Below are 23642 nucleotides of genomic sequence, written 5' to 3'. Positions count from 1 at the left end.
GGCATAGAACGAGCCCCTGAGCTATACAATATATAGGCTGGTGAAAGGAAGAATTCTCAGATATTCTGGGTATTGGTGAGACACCTGAGTGAAAGAATGTCATGGTCCTAGAAGGTTACATTTAGAACAAAAGTCATGTGTGTGGGGAGGGTATAGCTCAGTGGTAGAGTGCATGCCTAGCATGCACAAGGCCCTGGGTTCGATCCCCAGTACCTCAAATAAAAACAAAATTTTTAAAAACCTAATTACCTCCCCAAAAAAGAAGAAAAGTCACATGAGTAAATAAATTAACAAAAGAGGTGAGAATGGAGGTAGAGGAGCAGAGGGTTTCCCACCCTGTTCCCCCTTCCCCTGGCCCCGAGCTTCTACTCATAACCACATTTACTGGGTGATAGAAAAAGAGCAACAAGCAAAACAGAGAAAGCTCAGGCATGGATATAAAGAGACATGGGGCTAATACTGTGAGAAAGGTGAAACCACAAACAGCATCATGGAGGAGAGGTGATGATCAAATGGGAGTCTCTGTTGTCTCCCCACACAATGACTGGTATAAACTAAACAAAAGAGATGCTCAAGAAATGTGACCAATCCTCCCTCCCTCCTTTCCTTCCCTTTCTTCCTTCTTTCCTCCCTCCCTTCCTCCTTCCTTCCTTCTGTCCTTCCTTTCTCCCTTCCCTCCTTCCTTCCTTCCACTTTTTCTTTATAGTTCTTGATGAGCAAAGCCGACAGACAATATCAGTCAAGAACTTTAGTTCAACTTTCTTCCTGGAAGATGACTCAGAAGATGTTACCCAGATGAGCCCAAGACACCGTAAGGATCTTTCTCTTCTTTTATTCTAAGCTTCATCTCTGTCTTCCAGTTCCCAGAGAATAAAGCTGTGTTTTCATGCGTCTCCCTTTAGCCATAATCCTACTCTGCAGTAGATATCCATCCATCTTCTCCAGAAACCTCACACTATAAGATCCCATGCCTATGTCCAGAAGTAATGACCCCATTAGATACTTTGAAAAGGCTGGCCTGTTGAAACCCCAAATTTAAAGCTGTTCCACTGCCAGCAAGCAAGCATCCTAGTCTTACTATTCTCTCAGTGGAAGTCCCTGTCCATCCAAGATGATCCCTCTTTGGAATGAAAACCCTGAATATTATTTAGGAGAAAGTCATTGAGCTTGTTGAGTCTGCTCCAACAGAGAAAGTAGGGTATAATACAAGTCAGGGGAAGGGCTTTCTTGTTTATATCTCATACCAAGATGATGTCTTTTGTGTCCAGGTTCTCGTCTTGGTACTTTGTCTTCTATATCTTCTCTCAAAAGTGAAGATCTAGATAACCTCAATTTGGAGCACTTATATTTTACACCTGAAACTATGTAAGTATCTAGGCCTATCACCTTGTTGTGGCTTTGTCCTTTCTCTGGTTAAGAGAATAATCTAAGGATACACAGAGTCAAATGCTGACTCTACTTTCTAGTTGCATGACTCTGCAAATAATTGAACCAAGCTTCCGTTTCCTCACGTATAAAATAGAGATAATTGTAGAACTTGCCACATAGGTTTCCTGTATTTTTTGAGTTTATATACTCAAAGTACTTGCATTGGGCAGTGTTTGGCACTCAAAGTTAGGTTGTTGCTTATTATTGTTATTATTATTATAAACATAATTTCATTTCATCTCTAAGGACCTGTTTTTCACTGTTGTCTTTAACAGTAAATGATTGGAGTTGCTAAGAAAAAAGTAGGCATTTAGGGGACTAGGTAGCAAATCTAAAGACATCCGTCTCAGTAGCCCTGTCTCTTTAGAATTTTCCCAGTAGCCACGGTTCATCACATCCACTCATTTTGAGTTCTATTAAGAAGATCAGTTATATCAGTTATAGGAACCTCAATTTCTGGTCTGTGGTCAAGGGAGGCAAATCTCACGTAAGAGATGTAAGGTCAGTTTAGTCATGAATGAAAAACCCTATGATTAAGTAGTTAAAGTGTACCTATTTTCAGTTTCTCAAAGGAAAGGCACAGCTAACAATTATTTAAGTTTCTGAAGCTCCTATATCCAATTCCCATTTCCCTCTACCTTACCATTGGCTTAAGCTCATGTCTGAGGCCTCAATGGACCTACCTAATGAGTTTTGATCAATGGTGTGCTGGAAAATGTTAAACAACCAGCTCTCAGGGCAGTCAGGGGGGGCCTGATTTATTCCTGGTGTAAACCCTCACATCATGGCCTATTTCAAGCTACTGATATACTGTGATCGAATGCAAAGTTGGAAAGTAATAGGCATATCAGTTTATAAGATGGCCTGAAGTAGCTCCAGTACACCACTGATTTTAGTGGATGGATGCGGAAGAATCAAAAAACTGCTTGGATATTTTTTGTTGTTGTGTATGTATGTATGTATGTATGTATGTATGTATGTATGTATATATGTATGTGTGTATATGTATATATATACCCTCTTTTATCAGTTTTCTTTCCCTCAAATGTGTAGTCACTTTGCCCTTTGATGTGAAAGTGCTACAAAGGAGTTCAGACACCTCTGAGAACAGTACTGCAGACTTTAATCTCATCATATATTTTTTAGCCGAGATTTTAAAAGTATTTTATGGGAATAAGTTCATGACTCTTACTTCCCTTTACTATGTGTAGGGAAAATATTGGCCATTCATACAGGACAGCCTACAAAGATGACTTCTTTATTATGAGTCCCAATCCCATTGAATCCTCCCAACTGGCTGGGTGTCCTCTCTTACAGCTAACAAGCTAGTTGTTAACACAATCAGACATCTACATGTGCCTCTCAAGAACATTAAGCCTTGTTCCCAATGTACAGGAGGCCTCCCCTCAGTGGTTTTCCATCATGCAGATAAAGTCTGCCGCTCAATGATAAAAGCACTTATTTCCTGCACCAATGTCTATTCCCTTCTTCCCTTTGGTTAATTTCAGACGCTTCAAAGAAAAGTGTGTCATGAACAACTATTTTGGAATTGGACTAGATGCTAAAATTTCTCTGGAATTCAACACCAGAAGAGATGAGCACCCAGGACAATACAAGTAAGGAAAAGAAACTCCCCTCCCTACATGCCAACCCCAAATCACATACACACATGTATTCCTACATCCCCTACCTCGCAGACCAGCATCAGAAAGAGGTTTGTCCTTTGGAAGTAAAAACTCATGGATTCCAAGGTTAGCCTAGTGGGATAACTTGCCCCAAATGTTGGCCGGATATGTGAGGACTCAGCATTGGCATCTTGAACTTGGAGCTGCCTTCATACATAGTCTTGACCTGTGGACTGCTGTGTAAACCCAGCTATGTTACTGTTACTGAAAACAGATTGCACTGACTCGATTCAGCAAGTGGGCTATCTTTGTTCTGTTGCTGACAACTTGATGGGGTCCTAATAGTGGTTTCAGGTCTGTTTTTGCTAGGCAAGACTGCAAACTATCAAAGATCACCCTATTGGTTCTTAGTGTTCCTAACCTGGTTCCCCTGGACCTACTGATTTTACCCCATCCAGTGTTGGCCTACTTGGCACCTTCTGATATTTTTGCATTAGAGACATACGCTAAGGCAGCCTCAGAGTTCTTGTCGGAAATTGAGACTACAAGTAAAAAGAAGCACGCCCTTTACCCAACACCACCACCCCTACCACCTGTCACTAGAACTTCTTTCTCAGAGCAGGCCTGGGTTGAGGAAGCAGTACTTTATCAGATATGTTTTTTTTTACAAACATTGTTTCCCAGTTGCTTATCGTTTTTTGTTGTTGTCACTTGTCTTCTCATTTTTTTAAAATAGTATCTTTTGAAATACAAAAGTTTTGAATTTTGATGAATTCCAATTGATCATTTCTTTTTACAGACCAGGCTTTTGATGCCATATCTAAGAAATCTTTGCCTAACCCAAGATCTTAAAAATTTGCTCCTATGCTTTCTTCCAAAATTTTTGTTTTTGTTTTTGCTCTTACATTTAAGTCTGTGGTCTGCTTTGACTTAATCTTTGTGTATAGTCTGAGGTAAGAGTCTAAGTTCATCTTTTTGCACATGGACATCCAATTACCACAGCACCATTTTTAAAAAAACTATCCCTTCCCACAATGAATTGTGTTGGCACCTTTGTTGAAAACCAGTTGGCCATAAATATAAGGGTTTTTCTACACTCTCACTTCTGTTCCATTGGTCTACTATGCAAGTACCTCACTGTCTTGATAACTGTAGCTTTATAGTAAGTTTTTTTTTAATTGAGGTACTGGGGATTGAACCCAGGACCTTGTGCATGCTAAGCATGCACTCTACCACTGAGCTATACCCAGCCTCCAACTCAAGAGCTAGACTACCTGGAATCGAATGCTGGCTTTGTCAACTCTGTTCTTTTTTCAAAATTGTCTTGGTTGTTCTAGGTATTTTGCATTTCCATATAACTAAACTCCTATTTTTATAGTTAAGGAAACTAAAATGCCCAAGAACTTATGGTTTAAAGCAGAGTCCAAATAATTTTGTGCTAGCCTTCTTACATTCAAAATTCATGCCCTGTGGTGGCTCATTTCTGTGGCTCTACTTTAAAAGCTCATAGTAAACTCTATCCAGCCTTTCCAGTGATTGTAAGTACCCTGCTTGTTTTCATCAGAGACTCTACAGTCAGCAGGACCCTGGCCTTCCCACCTCCACCATAAGTCTCCTGATATCCTTGTCTGTCCCATATTCTCTCCACTGGCTCCTCCTTTATAGTCTGCCTAGTAAGCTTCACTCTACTCTATATCACTGAATGAAGTGTTTGATCTTGGGAAATCCCTCTATTCTGCCAGAAAAGTTATACTTCAAAGAAATCACTGTCTAAGACTCCCATGTTTCAAATGAAATTGATTCCAAGCCACTGAAGTCTTGAGCTCCCAGAGTGACACTTGCTGGGGTACCTGGTGTGTACCAGCCAGTTATGCTCATAGCTTTTTATGAGCCTTACTTTCTAAATATAGCCTGTCTCTTCCAAGTCGGAACCAATATCAGCAGCAAGTAAAAGTGACAAATCAACAAGATGCTGAGGGCTCAAGGGGACCCAGAAACCCACTGCAGCAGGTGTTTGCATGAGGTTATCAGTTATACTATCCTAGCATTCCCTCTTGTGTTCAGTTACCATTCAACATGACTCCTCTCTATGAGAAGGCACTTAAGAAATAAGATGGTGTCTCCTCTTACTTTTCTTCATCCATTTATCTTTATATTGCTTACCCTCTGACTACCTTTCTCTACCCTTATCTCCCTATAGTAGCCGCCTTAAAAACAAGATGTGGTATGGCCTTCTGGGAAGCAAGGAACTTTTCCAGCGCTCTTACAGGAAACTGGAAGAACGAGTCCACCTGGAGGTTAGTGGAAAAGAGGGTGATCCTTCCTGGGCATGAAAAAAAAGGAACTATCATGACCTCGGGAATCAACTTTCCTCTATAGCCTTAGTACTTCCCAAGCTTTAACTCTGATCCTCACGCACAGCTCATGGGAGGAGGGCAGGAAGATAGATTTCTACTTTATGGATAAAAAAATGATAGCAAGAAGAGGAGATAGAGCCCTTCCCCCATCTCTATACATGTTCCTTCCCATTGGTATCTGAAAAGCCAGACAATACGGGCTACTCTTTCCTTTCAGTGTGACGGAGAAGCCATCTCCTTGCCAAACCTGCAAGGCATTGTAGTGCTCAACATTACCAGCTATGCTGGAGGCGTCAACTTTTGGGGAAGCAGCACGGCAACCACAGTGAGTATGGAACTAGAAACAGGGAGGGAGAAAGGCTTGACCCCTCTAAGTCTATCAGAAAGGAGAGCTGAACTGTAGGGGGAAAGAGGAGGTGGGCTGGGCACTGTCATTAGCAGCAGCTGTCTGATCAGTCTTTTCTTTTTTTTAAGGCAGTTACCACCCCAGAGCACAAGAATCAACCAAAAACTCCAGGATCAGGTCAATTCTTAGGTGTTGCCTGGACTTTGAATTTTCTACTCCTCTGTCCTGATAGATCCTTGAAAGGTTACCCAGGCTATGTTCTTTTCTCCAAGGAGGTCTGTCAATAAAGTTTTTTGGGGAATTGGCCATGGCTCCTTTCCTCTGAGCTCACCTAAGAAGGCCATGGGGCCAATGAGACAGACCTTGGGGGATTTATGATGCTATGCTGGACAGCGAGGGAACCAGCTAAGAGCTGTGATCTCAAAAGGAATTGAGTTTTGATCTCAGTGCCCTTATCCAAGATCGGCTTCCTGATCTTCATATAGGATCATATAGTATGATCACATAGTATTATATAGTATATATACTTTATGTAAGAGCTTTTCGGGAAGGCAGACATCTTTCTGATTCCAGTATGTTGTCCCATGACTTAGCATAGTAACAGCAACAATCACAACCAAAACTGAAAGTGCTTAGTATGAAAGAAACGTTGAATAAAATGTTGGCTAGGTGGATAGGTGTGGAGATGGGTATATGGACAAATAGATGGGGCCCTCTTTCCTCTTTTAATATGTAGTTTCTCTACTCTCCATGAACTAGAAACATTCTCACCAGGAGCTTTCAAAGCATACCTGCTTGTGATCGACAAGGTGTAGTTTCTCCAGGGTGAGATGTGTGACACAGTTCTTCCTCCTCAGGAATATGAGGCTCCTGCAATGGATGATGGGAAACTGGAGGTAGTGGCAATCTTTGGTTCCGTACAGATGGCAATGTCCCGGATCATCAACCTCCATCATCATCGCATCGCCCAGGTAGGCATAGGGTGGGTGGGCACCAGAAAGGGTTTAACTTATATATAAAACAGAAACAGACTCACAGCCATAGAATACCGACTTGTAGTTGCCGGGGGGAGGGGGTGGAAAGGGATAAACTGGGAGTTTGAGATTTGCAGATACTGACTGGTATATATAAAATAGATAAACAAGTTTATACTGTATAGCACAGGGAAACATATTCAACATCTTGTAGTAGCTCATGGTGAAAAAGAAAATGAAAATGAATATATGTATATTCATGCATGACTGAAGCATTGTGCTATACACCAGAAATTGACACAACATTGTAAACTGACTACCTCAATAAAAATTTTTAAAAAAGAAAGGACAAAAAAAAAAAGAATCAGCAGATGAAATAGAAATAAAATATATTCACAAAGGCCAGATATTAGAATTATAAAATGAGAATTCAAATAATTGTTACTTTATGTTCAGGGAGATAAAAAATAGAATATTGAAAATTTGAATATGAATTTTATTATTAAACATTCAATAGATATATAAAATTTCAATATAAAACTAGATACTAAACTATTTTAAATGAACCAAAAAGAAATTCTAGGACTGAAAAATACAGTAAGTGAAATTAAAAATCCAATAAAATAAAATAAAACAAAATAAAAGGGTTTGAGTTCTGTGGCTACAACCATGGGGAAGCAGCAGCTAAGAGTGGCAGGGTGGCAGTAGCAGGTTATCTGGTAGGCAGCCAGGTGCTGGCTGAGATTGGAAACAGGTAGTAGGGGTAGAAGGAGCAAAAAGCCCATAGGAAGCATGTTTCCTCCCTGGGATAATCTGATTCATATTTTCACCAGTCCTGTTCAGATATACATTTAGGCAATGAGTTTATCAGATTGGGCTATAGTGGTTATTTCATTCCCCTCACCACTTCCCCATTCTCCCTTCTCCTCTTCTCTGGCAGTGCCGTGAAGTGATGATAACCATCGATGGTGAAGAAGGTATCCCAGTGCAGGTGGATGGGGAGGCCTGGGTTCAGAGGCCAGGCCTTATCAAGATTAGATACAAGAATGCCGCCCAGATGCTAACAAGAGATCGGGTAAGAAGGGGAAGGCTCCTCTTGGGCTCCTACATTGTCTCATCTACAGCTATCACTGTGGGACTGAATACTTCTAGTCAAGCAGAATTCCTCAAAGAGAGGTCTGCATGACACTTAGAGTCACCTTGGATGCTTGTTAGAATGCACATTCCTAGGCCCCACACAAACCCACTGAATCAGAATGGGGATGGGTAGTTCCTGGGAACTTGCATTTGCAGACACGCTCCCTGAGATGTTCTGATATATATTGATATTTGCAAACCACTGTCTTAGAGCTTGAGACAAGGAACTCCCCTCCTGTGGATTCGGACAGAGTTGTCCTCCTCCCTCCACTGCACAGAGGGCTAAAGGCCTCAGGTGGTTATGGAGTAATCTGCTCCCTCCACAAGAGATTCTTTATTGAATATGACCTTTAGGTTCCTCTAAGACTTCTTAAAATACTGCATTCACAAATGTCACCCACTTCAACTAAACTACCTAAAGCTAAAAAGGAACCATTATTGATCAGATGCTCAATGCTTGGAGACATTCTTCCCCTCTGACCCATGGATGGTTCATAGAAACAGCAATAGAGGAGGGAGGGGATGTCTAGCTTATAAACTGCCTACTTTGCATTGGGCATTTTACATGCCTTCTCTCAAGTAGGTCCTCTTCAATAATCCTATGAGGTAGATATACTTATTCCCATTTTACAGGTGAGGAAAACGAGGACCAGAGAGGTTAAATACCTTGCTAAAGGTCACACAACTAGTAAATCACAGAAGCACAATTCAAAATTAAACTAGATATGTCTGGCTCTAAAATCCATCAGAACATATTGCCTATTGGCAAAGAAGGGACCATGAAAGGCACTCCACTGTCTTACCGATCTTCATATCAGATCATATGATAGGGTCACATAGGATCATACAGTTTTATATACTTCATATAGCAGCTTCTGGAAGGCAGACATCTATCTGATTCCAGTATATTGTCCCAAGACTTAGCAGAGTAACAGCAACAATGGCAACAAAAACTGAAAGTGCTTAGCATGAAAGAGACATTGAATTAAATGTTGGCTAGGTGGATAGGTGTGGAGATGGGTGTATGGAGGAATGGATGGGGCCCTCTTTCCCCTTTACCCACTGTACCAGCAAATATCAGACTCACAGACAGATCTGTCACATGCCCTCTTAGCTACAGTGATCATTAGGCTCTGCCACTGTCTCCATCTCCAGGATTTTGAGAACTCCATGAAAATATGGGAGTGCAAGCATGCTGAAATCCAAGCTGCCTCTCAACCGCAGCTGGACTCCCAGGAATCTCAAGAAAGCCTCTCTGATGAGGAGTATGCCCAGATGCAGCACTTAGTTCAGCTTGCAGAAAGCCTCATCAGCAGGTAAGTGGACTGACCCAGATGCAGGGCTTGGAATGCCAACCCAAGAGGGGATAGTCAGAAGAAGCCAACTTGTGTCTATTGGGTACGGCAGAGCCTGGCCTCAGGAAGGAGTCTTGCCCAGAGCTCTGAAGATGACAGGGACCCTGACAATCCAGGCAGGAAATCGTCTTTGTGGTCAGCAGTAAGCCAGCTTGGACCTCCCCCATTAGGCCCAAAGATGAATTTTGAACCCCTCCTGCTGCCCCAGAGCCAACAGGATTAAACATGCTTATCCTTGTCCTTAAACATCAGGAGGGCCTTAGAGTCCCTGGAGTCAGCCACCTGCCTCTATTCTGGCCTCCCACTCTCCTAAAGCACCCAGTATCTAATTCAGGTGAGACAAGGGTGGAAAAAGTGAATGCCCAGAGAAGAGGATGAACATCTTCTGGCATCAGTGGCTACCTTGAAATGAGTAGAAAAAAGAGGAGGGAGTAAAGAATACAATTGGGGTACCCAGGGCTTTCCTTTTTACCCTTAATCCCAACCCTCACCATCATCTGAGGCCAGAAGTCCTTCAGAACTCTAGACTCATTTATCTGGCCCTGCTTTATTACAGACTTACTGACCTGAGCAAGGTCCACCAGCATGTGTCTGTCCTCATGGATTCTGTGAATGCCAGTGCTAACATCCTGAACAATACATTTTACAACCAAGACAGTAGCAATGAGGCAGGTGCAGCTTTCTGCAGTCCCATTGAGGTAAGTGGGGAAGCGGCAGATGAAGAAAGGAGTCAAACTAGATAGGAAAGGGGACAGAAGGGAAGGGAGTGGGGTCGGAGACTGGGTGGAGAAAGTGGGCAAATGGTATGGCAGGAAACTGATGGATAGAGTAGAGGGGAAGGTTAGGTATTCCTTGACTTGTTACAGGTCCAGAGTGGCAACTGGAAGAATTCCATAGCACATCTCACCAGCCTGAGAGCTTTCTACCACACTGGCCTCAGGGGAGAAATAGTCTATGAATGGAGAGAAACTTGACTTTGGCCTTTCCTCATCCCAGGTGGATCACTGTATAACCTGTTAAGATGACATTTGTCATTGAAATCTGAGCTCCAGGCTGCCTTGGTTTCCCTCTCGAGGGAAAGGTCCTGATTAGGATACTTGATGTAAAATGTACCATCTCATGACTTTAACCCCCTGGCAGACAATTTAAGTGATGCTTTTAAAAAGTAACTTTAATGCAAGGCAAATGATACAAAAGGGCCACATTCAGGGTTAGGGCCTCCTGAAATGTTGGTTACCTATTTATTTGGGGCCAGATCTTAGTTGCAGGAGGCCTGGAGTTTCATGAAGAGAGATGGTTAGGCCTAACTCCACCTACCATGGGAAAGGTGGCTTTAGCCTAGTGGCAACCAGTGGCCTCAAACTTACTTTCTGGTTTGCATATCTCCTATTTCCTTATACCCGCAATACTCAATCAATGGTGCCAAATGCCATCTTGTGCTATGCCATGAGACAGGACACACCAATGCAGCTCTACCAGAAGTTGACAGCTGGCATCCATTCTGACTGCTTGATGCCCATGTCGTACTACTAGTTGTGCTATATTTTGAGTGTTACTTTTTCACCTGCAGCCACATCCTACTAGCCTGCTCCTACCTTGCCACAGAGAAGCCAGCTGCATGCTGACTAACCAACAACTCCTCTGTCTTTGTCCTTTCCCTTCCTTTCTCTTCCTTTCTTCTCCTCTCAGACTCTAAGCAGAAATGACGCAGTAGATGTTACATTTAGTCTTAAAGGGCTCTACGATGACACCAAAGCTTTCCTGGATGAAAACTTGGTGAGTGGAGGGGGTTGGAAAAAGGGAGGGCAAAGTATAACATCTGAAGATGGTCACGGTCTGTGCTTGGTTCTAGGGTATTGGGAGACAGGTAGGAGCATTTTGGCCAGGTGTTTACATGGCAGTTCCTGCTGTGTCATCCTCACCCAGGGTTGTCATTGACTCTGTCACCTCATAGGTTATGCTAATCCACAGAGACTACCATATCCTTGAAGCAAAGTCTCTCACTTTCCTTTGGCAAATGTCTCCTGGGTCTAGATCAGGCCGAATAGAAGCAGGGTGTTCTCGCCATACCTAATACAGCTTCAGGAGAAAAGGGTGAGCCCTTTGGAGCTGCTCTGCATCTCCCAAGTTTCCACCTATCTCTTTCACCATGTGGGCAGACAATATGGAATAGTGGGGAAAGCTGTGGGGTCTCTGGGTTCAAATCCCAAATCTGCCTCTAGCTAATTTCCTAAGGCTGTTGTAGCAGAGCGCTAATACCTGGGTGACTTAGAACAACAGAAATGGATTGTCTCACAGGTCTGTAGGCTTAGAAGACTGAAATCAAGATGTCAGTAGGGCCATGTTCCCTCTGAAACCTGTAGGGAAAATCCTTCCTTGCTTCTTTCTAGCTTCCAGTGACTTGCTGGCGATCTATGGTGTGTTCCTTGGCTTGTACATGCATTACTCTAATCCTCCACATTCACATGGTGCTCTCCCTGTCTCTGTCTTCACATGGCCATCTTCTTAAAGGTCACCAGTCATACTGGATCAGGGCCTATCCTACTCCAGGGTCCAGACCAGGCCAGTGACTTCATCTTAATAACTAATTACATCGGCAATGACCCTATTTCAATATAAGGTCACATTCGAAGGTACTAAGGGGTTAGGAGTTCAAGATATCTTTTTGGAGGGGACACAAATGAATGCATAGCAGTAGCTATGTGAAGTAACTTCACTTCTCTGGGTCTCAGTTTCTTATCTACGAAACAGGAATTGTAATCTCTGCCTCTCCAGGTTGTTGTTGTGAGCAAACTACTGTATTGTTGAGTGCCTAGCTCTGCCTAGCAGCTTGATAGATGGTAGATATTTTTTCAGTGTATAGAGAAAATGGACTGAGACTCAGTTTTAGAGCTACAAGAAGAGTTGCGTGTTTCTCATAATGCAGAGCCCATAGGCACACTTGGTGACTGTGCTCTAATGAGCCAACTGATCATGACCACCCCACTTTGAAGTTCACTGCTAAGGCCCTGAGGAAGGTGTTGTTACTGCCTCTCATCTAATTAAAGTTTATTTGAAGAGGGGCTTCTGAGTTGATTTTGTAAGAAGTACATCCACTTCTCCTTTTCCATTTGCACATCTAATTGGCACACTGCACAGGTGGCAGAGTGGCTCAAGCAATCAGGCCAGGCTATCCCAGCATCTGAGCTCCAAACTAGAGTCTTTCAGTCTTCGGTGACAGCAATAGAAGTACCATCTATATATAGGCAGAATTCAATAGCCTTGCCAATTTGGGCAGCAGGAATTATGGGAGCTTGGCCTCTCATTGCCACTCTGGCTTTCTTCAGACTCATGGGCTCATGAAAATGGGTTTGTACCAGCTAACAACCCAAATTGAGCACATACCACACTTAATATAGGACCTGGTAAGGACCCACACACACCTACACACATCCCAATGAAACCTGGGTGCAAATGGCAGCTAACTAAGAATGACCATGTGTCTCCAAGGTCATAGCATAGAGGTGGCATGGACATAAGGCTTCTTTCATTTGAATGTTATTATCCTTCCCCTTGAAGAAGGAAGACAGTAAGGAGTTCAGTGTTGAGAGAGGGATATAGCCTTCTGATGAAAATCCCACCCAGTAACTCCTACCTCCCTTATTTTGGCAAACACGCTTAGTGATGTGTTAGGACAGGAACCAGGAAATGAGCAACAGAGACCTCTGAGTCAGTCTGCACATTTATCTCAGAGAAGAGTCCTGGACAAGGTCTCTATTGGAGCCAGAAGGACAGGAGAATAGAGCATAAGACTCAAGCCCACCCAGCATACTATTTTTTGGAGCCTGAGTCCCTAGATGCCAAATAGGAAGTCACTAGGAAGCCACTTTATTCCTCTCCTGTTATGATTAGGAATCATTTTCTAAGGCCCCCAATTCCTCTTCTCTGTGGCTTTGGGTTTCACTACCAAATCCCTCTTGAGCATTGCTGGTAAGTATGCCCCTATGGCCTCCCTGCCCCTCTCCCCCTTATCTTGAAGTGATGGCCATTTCTACCTGACACCACTGTTCCCCATCCCACCACCATGTGCACACACATGTACTGTGCATCTGGGATACTCTGGACTGCCCTAAATCATTAGTCATAAAGCAAAAGCAAGAGATGATCTGTCAGCATGACTTGTTTCTCACTCATCTCCCATGCTGCTTGGTCATAACTTCCAATCCCATCCCCCACTCACTCACCTGCCACCCATTTGTGGCAGTTGGCAAGGTTTCACATAAGGCTGGCCCATGCACAGCAAGAAGCCACATAAGTACCAGATTGAAAGTAGAGTTCATGCCAGGGAGGAGAGTGGAAGCCAAGTTAGGTGGGCTGCAAAGCACGTCAGGGCTGATGATATCAGCATGCATCTGTTCTCTCAGCTCACTATTTAATAGAACATAAGCTATCTCACCTATGTTGTTGGTCTAGAAGTTGGTTCTGAGTTGGAGATGGTCCCAGAAGAATCTATTTTTAAATCTCCCATAGACCGTCCAGAGTTAATCCTGTGGGTGCCCGGGGTTAATAGGGGATGCTTAAGCTTTGTTTTTTGAACCTGTGGGACAAGCCATCTGGAACTCATTTCTTCATTACTAAGAGTGAATAGCTAGCGGCTAAAAGCACAGCCTGGTGAGGCAGACCCACTTTGCCAGGAAGGGAAAATCTTAGCCAATCTCTCTCTAACTCTCTCCTTCCTTCACAAAGCAGTCTTTAAATTATGGTGACTGCATAACAAAGATCCGCCCCAGCATCTGGCCACCCCATATATCCTTTCTGGGATGGTGTGGTATTAGATGGCAGGCTATAGCATTAAGTAGATCTGGGTTTCTGTCTAGCCATGTGATCTTGAGCACTAAACTTCTTTGAGTCTGCTTTCTCACCTATAAAGTGAGAAGAGTAGTACTTTGCAAGGTGTTATCGAGTTATTGGGAAGACAGAATGAAATCATGTATCCACAGTGTCTGGCATATAATATGTGCTCCCAAACTGGTAGCTGTTATTAGGGGGATGCTAAGAGACCTCCAGGAACTTGAGAGTCAAGGATAGGACCCTGTCCTACACCCTAAGCTGTAGGGGTACAACTCAGCATTCATTGACACTGGTCAGAGGCCTCTCTGCTTACCAAACTGTGATCATGCCCAGCTCCAAGAAAAGCATCCCTATCTGGGTGTTTCCTGGATCTCCCTATTGAGAAAGTAAAGATCTGGCTGTACTTTCCAGGGACCCCTTGGGCCAAAGGAGACACAAGTTGGCACCCTGTGGTCTCATGGCCACTAGCAGGGACTAGGAGTTGGGGAGAAGGCAAGAGTCTATGAAGGCAAGGTGCTAGGTGTTGGACACTCACTCTTTTTCCTGTCTTCACCAGCTAAGAAGTGCTGAGGATGAGACCATACTGCAAACTTCCCTGGATGCCATTAATAAGGAGTTTGAAAAGCTATCCGAGATTGACTGGATGAATTCAGTCCTTATTCCGGAGGTATGTCACCTGTGGATTGGGAAATAAAGGGGAAAAGGGATTCTTCCTTGGGGTCTTGCCTTCCAGTGTGGGCCAGGACACAGTGACTGATGTAGCAGAGGGAATCCAGAAGTGGCTTTCAGCTTGAGCTTAATGGAGCCTCCTCCTCCCATCTCTTCACCAGAGGTTGACAGGACAAGGCAGAAAGCACACTGAAAAACTAGATGACCATGGGGGAAAGAACCAGAAAGAAAAAACACTCTGTGGCAGAAGACAAGGAAAGAATGAGCAAGATTGGTCTTTTTCTGTGCTGTTCTCCTGGCTACCATTCCCCTCCCTTGCTCAGTGTCTGCTGCCAGGACTGAATTGCATCTGGTACCTACTATTATGGTCCATACCAGTTGTTTACAGCCAACATCTGTTGTAAATGGTTAGTGCCCAGGCCATACTGGTGGTTAAATCTTCCAAATGTCACCTCTCCCGGCTGCTTCCTGTCCCTCTTACTCTGGGAGGAAAGCAGGCTTTCTCAGTCCCTTCCCCTAGCAGGTGTGTGGCTTAAAAGAAAATTAAGCATGGCAGCAGTGGCTACAATATAGCTATGAGGATGTTGTCATTTTTTGACAATTCCAAGTGCTTCCCTGAGATGACTTCATAAATAAAATGATCCAAAGATATCCACCTATCAATAGGTAAATGTCTCCCTTAATGATCTCACAGAGGTTTTCTTTAAATGGCTCCACCATGGAACTAACTGTTCATTTCATCCTGTAGGAATCTCTGGTTCTCCTACTCACTATACCTGTTTTCTGGCTCCATACACCAGTTCTATGCATGTGAGCAAGCCATATAGGCATGTTTGGACTAGTGCAGCAATTATGCTCCCATTTAAGAGAAAAAGCCATTAACAAATTCAGGTCCTAAAGGATTTAATAACTTTCTCATATGCCTTTGCTGCTCTTGATCAATAGCCCTCTGGGGAAGGAAAACATGTGGTTATGCAGAAAAGGAAGCAAATTCTTGTAGAATCCCCCATTCTATTATTACTCAGTTCAGCTATCCTGCACCAAGCTCCTGACCTAGGCAAATGGACTGGATTTTGAGAGAAATGAGAGAAAACAGTCCATGCCCTGAAGTCTCAGTATGTGAGTCTGCCTGGCCTGGGCGTAATCTCTTTCCTGGACTTCAGTATTTCCATAAAGATTAAGAAGTGAGGCTCTAAAGGAATTAAGGATCTAAAGTGAGGATCGACAGGAAGACAGGAAGATGTTGCTCATTCATCTGACACCAAACTTGCTCACCTTAAGGCCACAGAAGATTCAGCTCCACTTTGTTGGGGAAAATCAGGAGAAGAGTCAGTTATTCATTGGTCTTTCCAAGGCTTGGGCCGAAAGGGAAGGTCCTGTGTCCTTCCTTTAGCTTTCTTCTGAAAGGCAATCCTGACGGTCAGTGTACATAACCTAGAGGAGAGAGGGTAAGTGGGATTCAGCAGGAAGAGGAGGACAGGTTTACACTCTCCTAAAGGAGAGGATCATAGGTATAACTAATCTTCAAGAAAAGAAAACCCCAAGATTTCTCAGCATGTGTTTGGATGAACTTTCTGGCAACAAAGTTAATCTTAGAATTATGTTTTCCCGAGAGCAGTAGTAAAACAGGCAACACTTAGGAAGGATTAGGAAGCTGAGCTGGAATTAGGGAGCCTACACGATCTGTATGGCAGAGAACCTGCATTCATCATTAAGAGTCATGTGCAGAGAACCCTCTTTGCATTCCAGACAGGGAAGCAGGTGGCCTGGGAGGCAGATGCTTCCCTGTATTTGGCCAAGGGAGTGAGCTGGGGCTTACCAAACCATATTGCTGAAGGAAGGGCTGCTTTTTCCTAACTCATCGAAGTGGCCCTCAAAATCTCACCCTTCCAATCCCTAGCTACATGACCTCAGGTGAAATATTTTACCTCTCTGAGCCTCTGCTTCCTCATCGGGTATGATAATAGCACCTTGCCAGGTTGTGAGCATTTATTAAAAGCATCTAGCAAAGCACCCAGCACAGGGTAGGATCTTGGTAAAGATCGGATGCCTTCTATGGCATAGAACTAGGGATCAGGGTTGTCTTTCACACCTGGATAGATAGTAGATCTGCCTGCTTCCTGCAGCCATCCTTGTTCCCCACCTTGCCAGGCCTCTAGGAATTGCTTCTGAATATTAGGCAGCTAACATTTTGACCTTCCTCTTGCTGTGATTTGCCAGGAAAAATCTTTAGACTCTGACAGTAGAAGCCTCAGACTGAAAGTTAAGTTCCCCAAATTGGGGAAGAAGAAGCCAGAAGAGGAAGAGAAGCCTAAATCCGGCCAAGGCATCCAGGGTTTTATTGGTAAGTTTCCCCCACAGGCATAGAGGTCATGAAGACTTCCCCAGCAGCCTGGGTACCTCCCAAAGACCAGAAGCTCCCATTAGAAATGTTCATAGATATGATGGTGATGGAGGAGGAGTCCAGCTGGGAGCCAGCTTTAGGCAATGCCAAGTAGTCTCTTGGATGGATGTGCATTAGAAAGTGATGTGGACACTGACACAGGGAGAACCTGAGAGGTGACCTTGCCGGGTAGTCTCTGCAATATAAACAACTGAAGAGAAGAATGAGAACAGTCAGTTACCTTTCTGCTTGACCCATTCCTTTCCCCAGTTGGTGAAGTATGGCAAAATAGTCATACCTAGATCTCTCTCCCAGTCAAATAGAACTACAAGCTCTTGGTCCTGCTCCCGAAAGCAGTTATTATTTGAGATGGGTTGGAGGTGTCAGTGATGGGCACCTACAGGGTCAGGAACAGGTCCCATGACCTATCTAAACACTTTTATTCCTTATCTGTTACAGTAAGTCCCTGGAAATGCAAAATATATTTCCTTATTTGAATTTTGGCTCCATCCCTTCTTCAAAACTGGACTTAAATATCAGTGGGGCTCCAAAGAAGGTTCCCTTTGACTTGTCAGTTATGCCAATTCTGAGATCAATGGTCTCTCCCAAATTCTGGGCCTAGACAGCCTGGCAGCTTGAGAGATATAACAATGGTGGACATAGGGGAAAGGAATGGAGGGTGGCAGTTTGTTTTGTTTTTGAGGAACCAAGGGTTTGCACAGATGCCAAGAGAGAATCTCCTGGACCAAGGTGTGTTTTCTCAGGTTTGGTCCAACTGGTTTGAGTCCCTAAGAATCTGCCAGTCGGGAGACCATGGTGTTTGAGAGCCTTTCTGAAGACTCTGAAGGGGTCAATAGCAGTTTTCATGGATTACCAGGTTCTGAGAACTCATCCCATTTGTGTTTGACTCACATGGTATCAGCTGATTTTCAAAGATGGTTCAGAGATGGTTGGTACAATAGGAACAAAGCAGTGCGTCTCCTTTAGGACTCTTTGTTTGCTCTCTTTAGGGTCCATACATTTGGGCATCTGGCAATGTATTAACGTCATTATTTCCATGCTTGCTTTTTATTCCTAAAGGAAATTTGTGGCGTCGCAGACATCATGAAGATGAAGCAAAAGACGATGATCCTCCAACATCATCAGGATCTCAACTATAGTCCTTGAAAGCTAGAAGGAGAACTCACATTTAGGATTCTACTGAAAACTCTTGAAACCTCAATACAGGCTAGACTAAATTATTTCAGAACAAACATGAGCACCACCAAGAAAGATCCTCCAATTCTTTACTCTAATACATTTTTTTCCTGGACTCAATCAGGTCTCCTTAGAGGTTTACATTTTCTCATTGGCCAAAGATTCTTGTTCCGAGTTGTCTTGTTCAGTTCTCCTTCTCTTCATGCATCTTGAGCAACTACAGTATTTAATTGAGATAAGCTTTTTTTGTGAATGGCCTGGGATCTACAAAGGATTCGAGGAAGTTCACCTCTTCAGGGAGTTTGGGAATGTTTTTCTCTGACTAGCAGAGACACTGTTGATGCTAGGGAATGAATGAATGAATGAATGAATGAATGAATGAATGAAATACTCTCAGGGAGATGAGGAGAGGGGTCAGGACAGCCAGACTTGGTGGTGTTTCTCCCCCAATCCCTGCCAAATGCAACTTGTGACTTCAGGAGGTCTCTTCTAGTTGGCTTCTTAAGATGAAAACTAGGTCCTGGGGGCTTGTCCACTTGCCTGTTACAATGGCCATGTGAAATCTTTTCTTGTGGTGACTGCTCTCTCTGCAAACCCTTTCTGTTTTTCCATGTGTGCACATATGTCTTTGCACATGTCCAGGTGGTGCTCTGGTGGCTGGGTGGGCCCATTGGTTGGAACTCACCCCTACGGCAACCATACAGGCTCCCCTCCTACTGCCTTGATCCTAGCCTGCATGCCTCCATGGTGTGTTTGCCTGCATTCTCGCTGGATTTTTTAACTAAATGTTTTGCCGCTGTGCTGCAGTATAGATTATGTATAGAGACATATAAAGGTGTATATATATATATATATATATATATTTTTAAGAACTGAAAATACAACTCGACCTCTAAGTGACCCTATAATTTATTGTGCTAACCCAGGAATCCCTCCCCACCCTGATCCTATCCCCTACACACACATATGCCTCTACCAACTGCCCTAGTTCTTGGTGGAGCTTCTAATCTTCTGGTGCATTTTCAGCGTCTTAGAAGTGGCTGAGATCTACCTTCGGCCCAGCTGATTCTGACGCCCCCTTAAAATTCTGAGCCAGGCCACAGAAAGGACAACAAAAACACCAATGCCCTAGAGAAGGGGGCTAAGCTGGCATGCTGCCTTTTTTGCTCTATCTGTCCTGGACTCTACATCAGCAACTGCCCCAACCTTTGGTGTCCCCTTCCCTAAAAAAGACTATATGGAGCAACCAGGCCTTGAGCTCAGTGACTCAGATGCCTGAGCTAGTCACAGCCAAGGCCCTTCCCCACAAGCTCCATCTTGGCCTGCATCTTCTGGGCAGGCTGATGGTTAAGTCCCCAAATCACCTTTGAATCTCCCTTCTTGCTCCTTTCCCTTGAGTACAGAGGGACATTCAGAGTGACCAGAAAGAACATGGGCCTGGGAAAATGGAGGCAAAAAGCTTCTGCTTCTCCCATGGTTCTTCTTCCAAATTTCTCATGAAAACCAACCAGGCCAAAATTGCTCCAAATCCTGATTAGCATTTTTCGTTGAATGCCTGCACCCAACCAGGCAAATCTAATCAAACTCCAGTACTTCTCCAGTGGTTCTCTCTAGCCCATATTGTATCCCCAACCCACCCTCCACTTATACCTTTGGGTAAGTGTCCCTTCCCACTGATCAAGAGAAAGCCAGAAAACTGGCCTCTCCCCACTTCTCAGACAAACTTAGCGTGCTCAATTACCTGACTCAGTCCATTGGCTGGTTCATCGAGGTGCACAATCCAGACTCTAAGCACTGGTTCTCAACTCTGGAACTCCACCAGCCTAGCCCACTTAAACCAGCCACCTGTGTTCCACCTCTGCAGGGGTGAGGAGAAAAATACTAACAAGGGGATAGTCCCCAGACATCTGTTGGCTGTGCCAAACAAACAAGTCCTAGCTCTACAACTAGAGAAGAAAGTTAATGGAAAAAACATTGAGAAGAAAACATTTAAAACTTATTTAAGCATCAGAACATGTTAACTTATTGTATGTATTTAAGTGGGGAATGTGCTGTTGCTGTGTCTTTGGCTTTATCTGCATCACTCTTTCTCCCCAGGAGGAGGTATTAGATCAAATCAGTAAGGTCACCGATGCAGCCCAACTTGGCTCCTCCATGGCTGCACACGTTAACAGCTGCGCACATACTCACAGAGTTGGGAACTAAGTTGCATTTTTCTCAGAAGAGCCTTTTTTTCAAAATGAAAAATGTGCAAATGAGCAAATTTCAGGAAACAAAAGGAAGTCCTGGGAGAGGGTAGCTTTATCTTGGCAGTGCCTAAGCAGGGCTGTGTCTTGTAATTATTTTTATCACCGATGACAGTGAACTGTACTAGGATTCCACCTCTTGTGCTTACTTTGCTGACTTTACGTCTTTGTACACTGTAATGCTACTGTTGCTCTGTTGTACCATCTGGATTCCCTTTCACCCACCCTGTCCTCCCACCCTAGGTCAGAATGATATTGAATTAAATCACTAGGACTGGGGGCTGGAGTCCACTCACAGAGCAGAACTGATTGATAGCAATGAGACCCAAGAGCAGGTGTGGCTTGCTAAATTGCAATGGTTACCTCGTCAGCTGTTCAGTTACCAATTGCTTCCCCAAAAGGAAGACAGCTTGCTGAACACCTGTTCTTGCACATACTATAGCTTGGAAACAAGGCAAGAAGTGGGGATTTCTTTCTCAGGGAGTTGGCTTAGCCTCTCAATGCAGAAGCTCCTTTCAGAACTTCATTAAATACTTGCAGGAGTACATTTGTTCAGATCGTGGGACCAGACACCAAATATCCATCTCAATTAGGGTCAGAGATGTCATCAAGAGCCAAAGTTCTAGGGTTTGGTTGCATCTTTGGAGCACTTTCTGAGGGATTGACTGAGTGGGTAATTCCTAGCCAGAAGAACAGTGGGGAAGGAGAATGCCAGTAGATTTGGACTGCCATCAACTGCTTTTGGTGTCAATACTACAGGTCAGCAGCTATTAGTCCCCACACCAAAAAGGACCTGTGTTATGTCCAAAGGGGCAAGGGAGACATTTTCAACTTAATAAATTAGGTTAAAGGTTGATCAGAAGAAACAGTTGGGGTCAGCATCATCTTCCCTCAGGACACAAGTAGAAGAATTTTAGTTTCATAAGAAGTAGAAACTAATACCAAAGCAACCAAATCCATTAACACCATTCCATCCTGTAAAGGACCTTGATTGGCTTTATGGTTTGTGGAACTGCATTTGTCTATTTGTCTGCTAATTTTTAATATATATTGTTTTCTGTTCTGTGATTTTTTTTGTTTCCTCAGAGGCCCCTGCAAATAAGCAGCAGGGCCAGGGGCTGGTTGGGGGAGGAAACTGGGGTAGTTATGGGGTAACAGGGAAAAGCAGAAAGAAAAGGTCCACAAAGTGTGCCTATTCCTCCTCCCCACAAAATGGAACACCAGTCCTCAAAGTTAATAAAGTTTTGCTTCTTAAAGTATTTTAATAAATGGATAAACGTAAGCACTAGTGTCTCGTCATTTACCTCAGCATGGGAGAAGTTGAATCGTGATGGAAATGGGGAGTGGGCTTGGGTGGTCATGCAAGCTCTAAACAAGAGATATGCAAGTAGGGATGGCAGGTGGGGGAGGCCAGCAGCAGCACAAGCCAAGACTCGCCATCAGGGTGATCGTCACACTGAGGTCTGCCACAAAAAGTTCTAAAACCTAAAGCAACTAAGGCCAATCCTGTGGGGAAACAGTTGCCACTGCATTTGTTCTAGAAGCCAGTTTTCTGCAGGATCCAGATTTCAATGAAATGAATTAGTTATGGGGGATGGTGAAGTGAGGTAGAGGAGTACAGCCCCAATTGCTAAGAAGATGCATAAATGCAAAAAGCACCTGGAAAAACTTTTGACAACACAATCTGCTCCCCTAAACCATACATCACATACTCCTCTCCTCTCCAGAAGGGTTAAAGTGGGAAGGAGTGTTCTATTCAGATGCAGAATTGGCTAGGCCTGGGATCTTCATTGTGGTGGTGGTTTCATAGGTGTATACTACTAACAGTGACTGTGGCAGGGAGCCAGTTATTAGTCAACATTTAACAAGGAGGCAACTGAGGCTGTACTAGATCAGGATTCCACAAAATCCTACACCAGAATGAGAACACAGATATTCCAAATCCTACACTTTCCAATACTAAAAATTGTCTTTTACTTAGAGACAAAACAGTTGTGACCTTCAGGACCACACTTCAGTCTACTCCTATAAAAACTACATTCTTATGCTTTATGATGGAAAGAGCCCTTTCGCTGAGGAGCTGCCACCAAGGTGGGACCCAGAATTCATGTTAAGAAGTTTAGACTACTTCCTATAAGCTAGTAAAGTACCTCAGAATTGAATATGTCTGTTTTTTAAATCATCATAAAATAAAATTGCCCTTTTCTTCTTTTGGTGTATAATTCAGTGAATTTTAACACATGTAGATATTCATGTAACCACCACCATCAGGACACAGAAGTTTTCACTGCCCCCATAAATCTCCTTTGTATCATTCCTTTATAGCCGCACCTTAACCCTACCTCTAACCACTGGTCTGTTTTCAATCCCTACAGTTTAGTCCATTCCAGAATGTCATAGAGGAGATTCTTTTAAAAAACTGAAAATAGACTTACCATGTGATCCCAGCAATCCCCACTCCTGGGCATATATCCAGAAGAAACTCTAATTCAAAAAGATACGTGCACCACAATATTCATAGCAGCACTATTTACAATAGCCAGGACATGGAAGCAACCTTAATGTCCATCGACAGATGACTGGATAAAGAAAATGCGAGATAGATAGATAGATAACATATACTTTATATATATATATATATATATGTGTGTGTGTGTGTGTGTGTAAAATATATATATATATATATAATGTAATACTACTCAGCCATAAAAAAATGAAATAATGCCATTTGCAGCAACATGGATAGACTTGGAGATTGTCATACTAAGTGAAGTAAGCCAGAAAGAAAAAGAAAAATACCATATGATATCAATTATATGTGGAATCTTTTAAAAAGTGACACAAATATATTTATTAACAAAATATAAACAGACTCACAGACATAGAAAACAAACTTATGGTTACCAAGGGGGAAAGAAGGTAGGGAGGGATAAACTGGGAGTTTGAGATTTGCAGATACTAACTACTATATATAAAATAGGTAAACAATAAGATCATACTGTACAGCACATAGAACTATGTTTAATATCTTATAATAACCTATAATAGAATATATATACATAACTGAATCACTATGCTGTACACCAGAAACTAAC

At 43.2% G+C, this 23642-nt stretch overlaps 1 protein-coding gene across 2 annotated transcripts in view; it reads left to right on the top strand.

Moving 5' to 3' along the window:
• DGKK (diacylglycerol kinase kappa) overlaps window positions 1–21820 on the top strand; it is a 147786-nt gene extending 125966 nt beyond the window's left edge. Inside the window, exons 16-28 of one of the 2 annotated variants that reach the window (XM_074359277.1) lie at window positions 707–811; window positions 1269–1365; window positions 2937–3044; window positions 5254–5350; window positions 5628–5735; window positions 6614–6727; window positions 7671–7805; window positions 9023–9183; window positions 9779–9920; window positions 10912–10998; window positions 14609–14719; window positions 16942–17065; window positions 18185–21820. In XM_074359277.1, the coding sequence (XP_074215378.1) occupies window positions 707–811; window positions 1269–1365; window positions 2937–3044; window positions 5254–5350; window positions 5628–5735; window positions 6614–6727; window positions 7671–7805; window positions 9023–9183; window positions 9779–9920; window positions 10912–10998; window positions 14609–14719; window positions 16942–17065; window positions 18185–18264 (1469 nt within the window). In that variant the 3' untranslated portion in view covers window positions 18265–21820. The remainder of the gene's footprint in view (window positions 1–706; window positions 812–1268; window positions 1366–2936; window positions 3045–5253; window positions 5351–5627; window positions 5736–6613; window positions 6728–7670; window positions 7806–9022; window positions 9184–9778; window positions 9921–10911; window positions 10999–14608; window positions 14720–16941; window positions 17066–18184) is intronic. The other variant, XM_074359278.1, reaches the window with a different exon arrangement.
• The last annotated feature ends 1822 nt before the right edge of the window (window positions 21821–23642 follow it).

Source organism: Camelus bactrianus, chromosome X (genome assembly GCF_048773025.1).
Source record: "Camelus bactrianus isolate YW-2024 breed Bactrian camel chromosome X, ASM4877302v1, whole genome shotgun sequence".
Taxonomy (NCBI): Eukaryota; Metazoa; Chordata; class Mammalia; order Artiodactyla; family Camelidae; genus Camelus; species Camelus bactrianus.
This window is presented reverse-complemented; position numbering and strand designations above follow the sequence as displayed.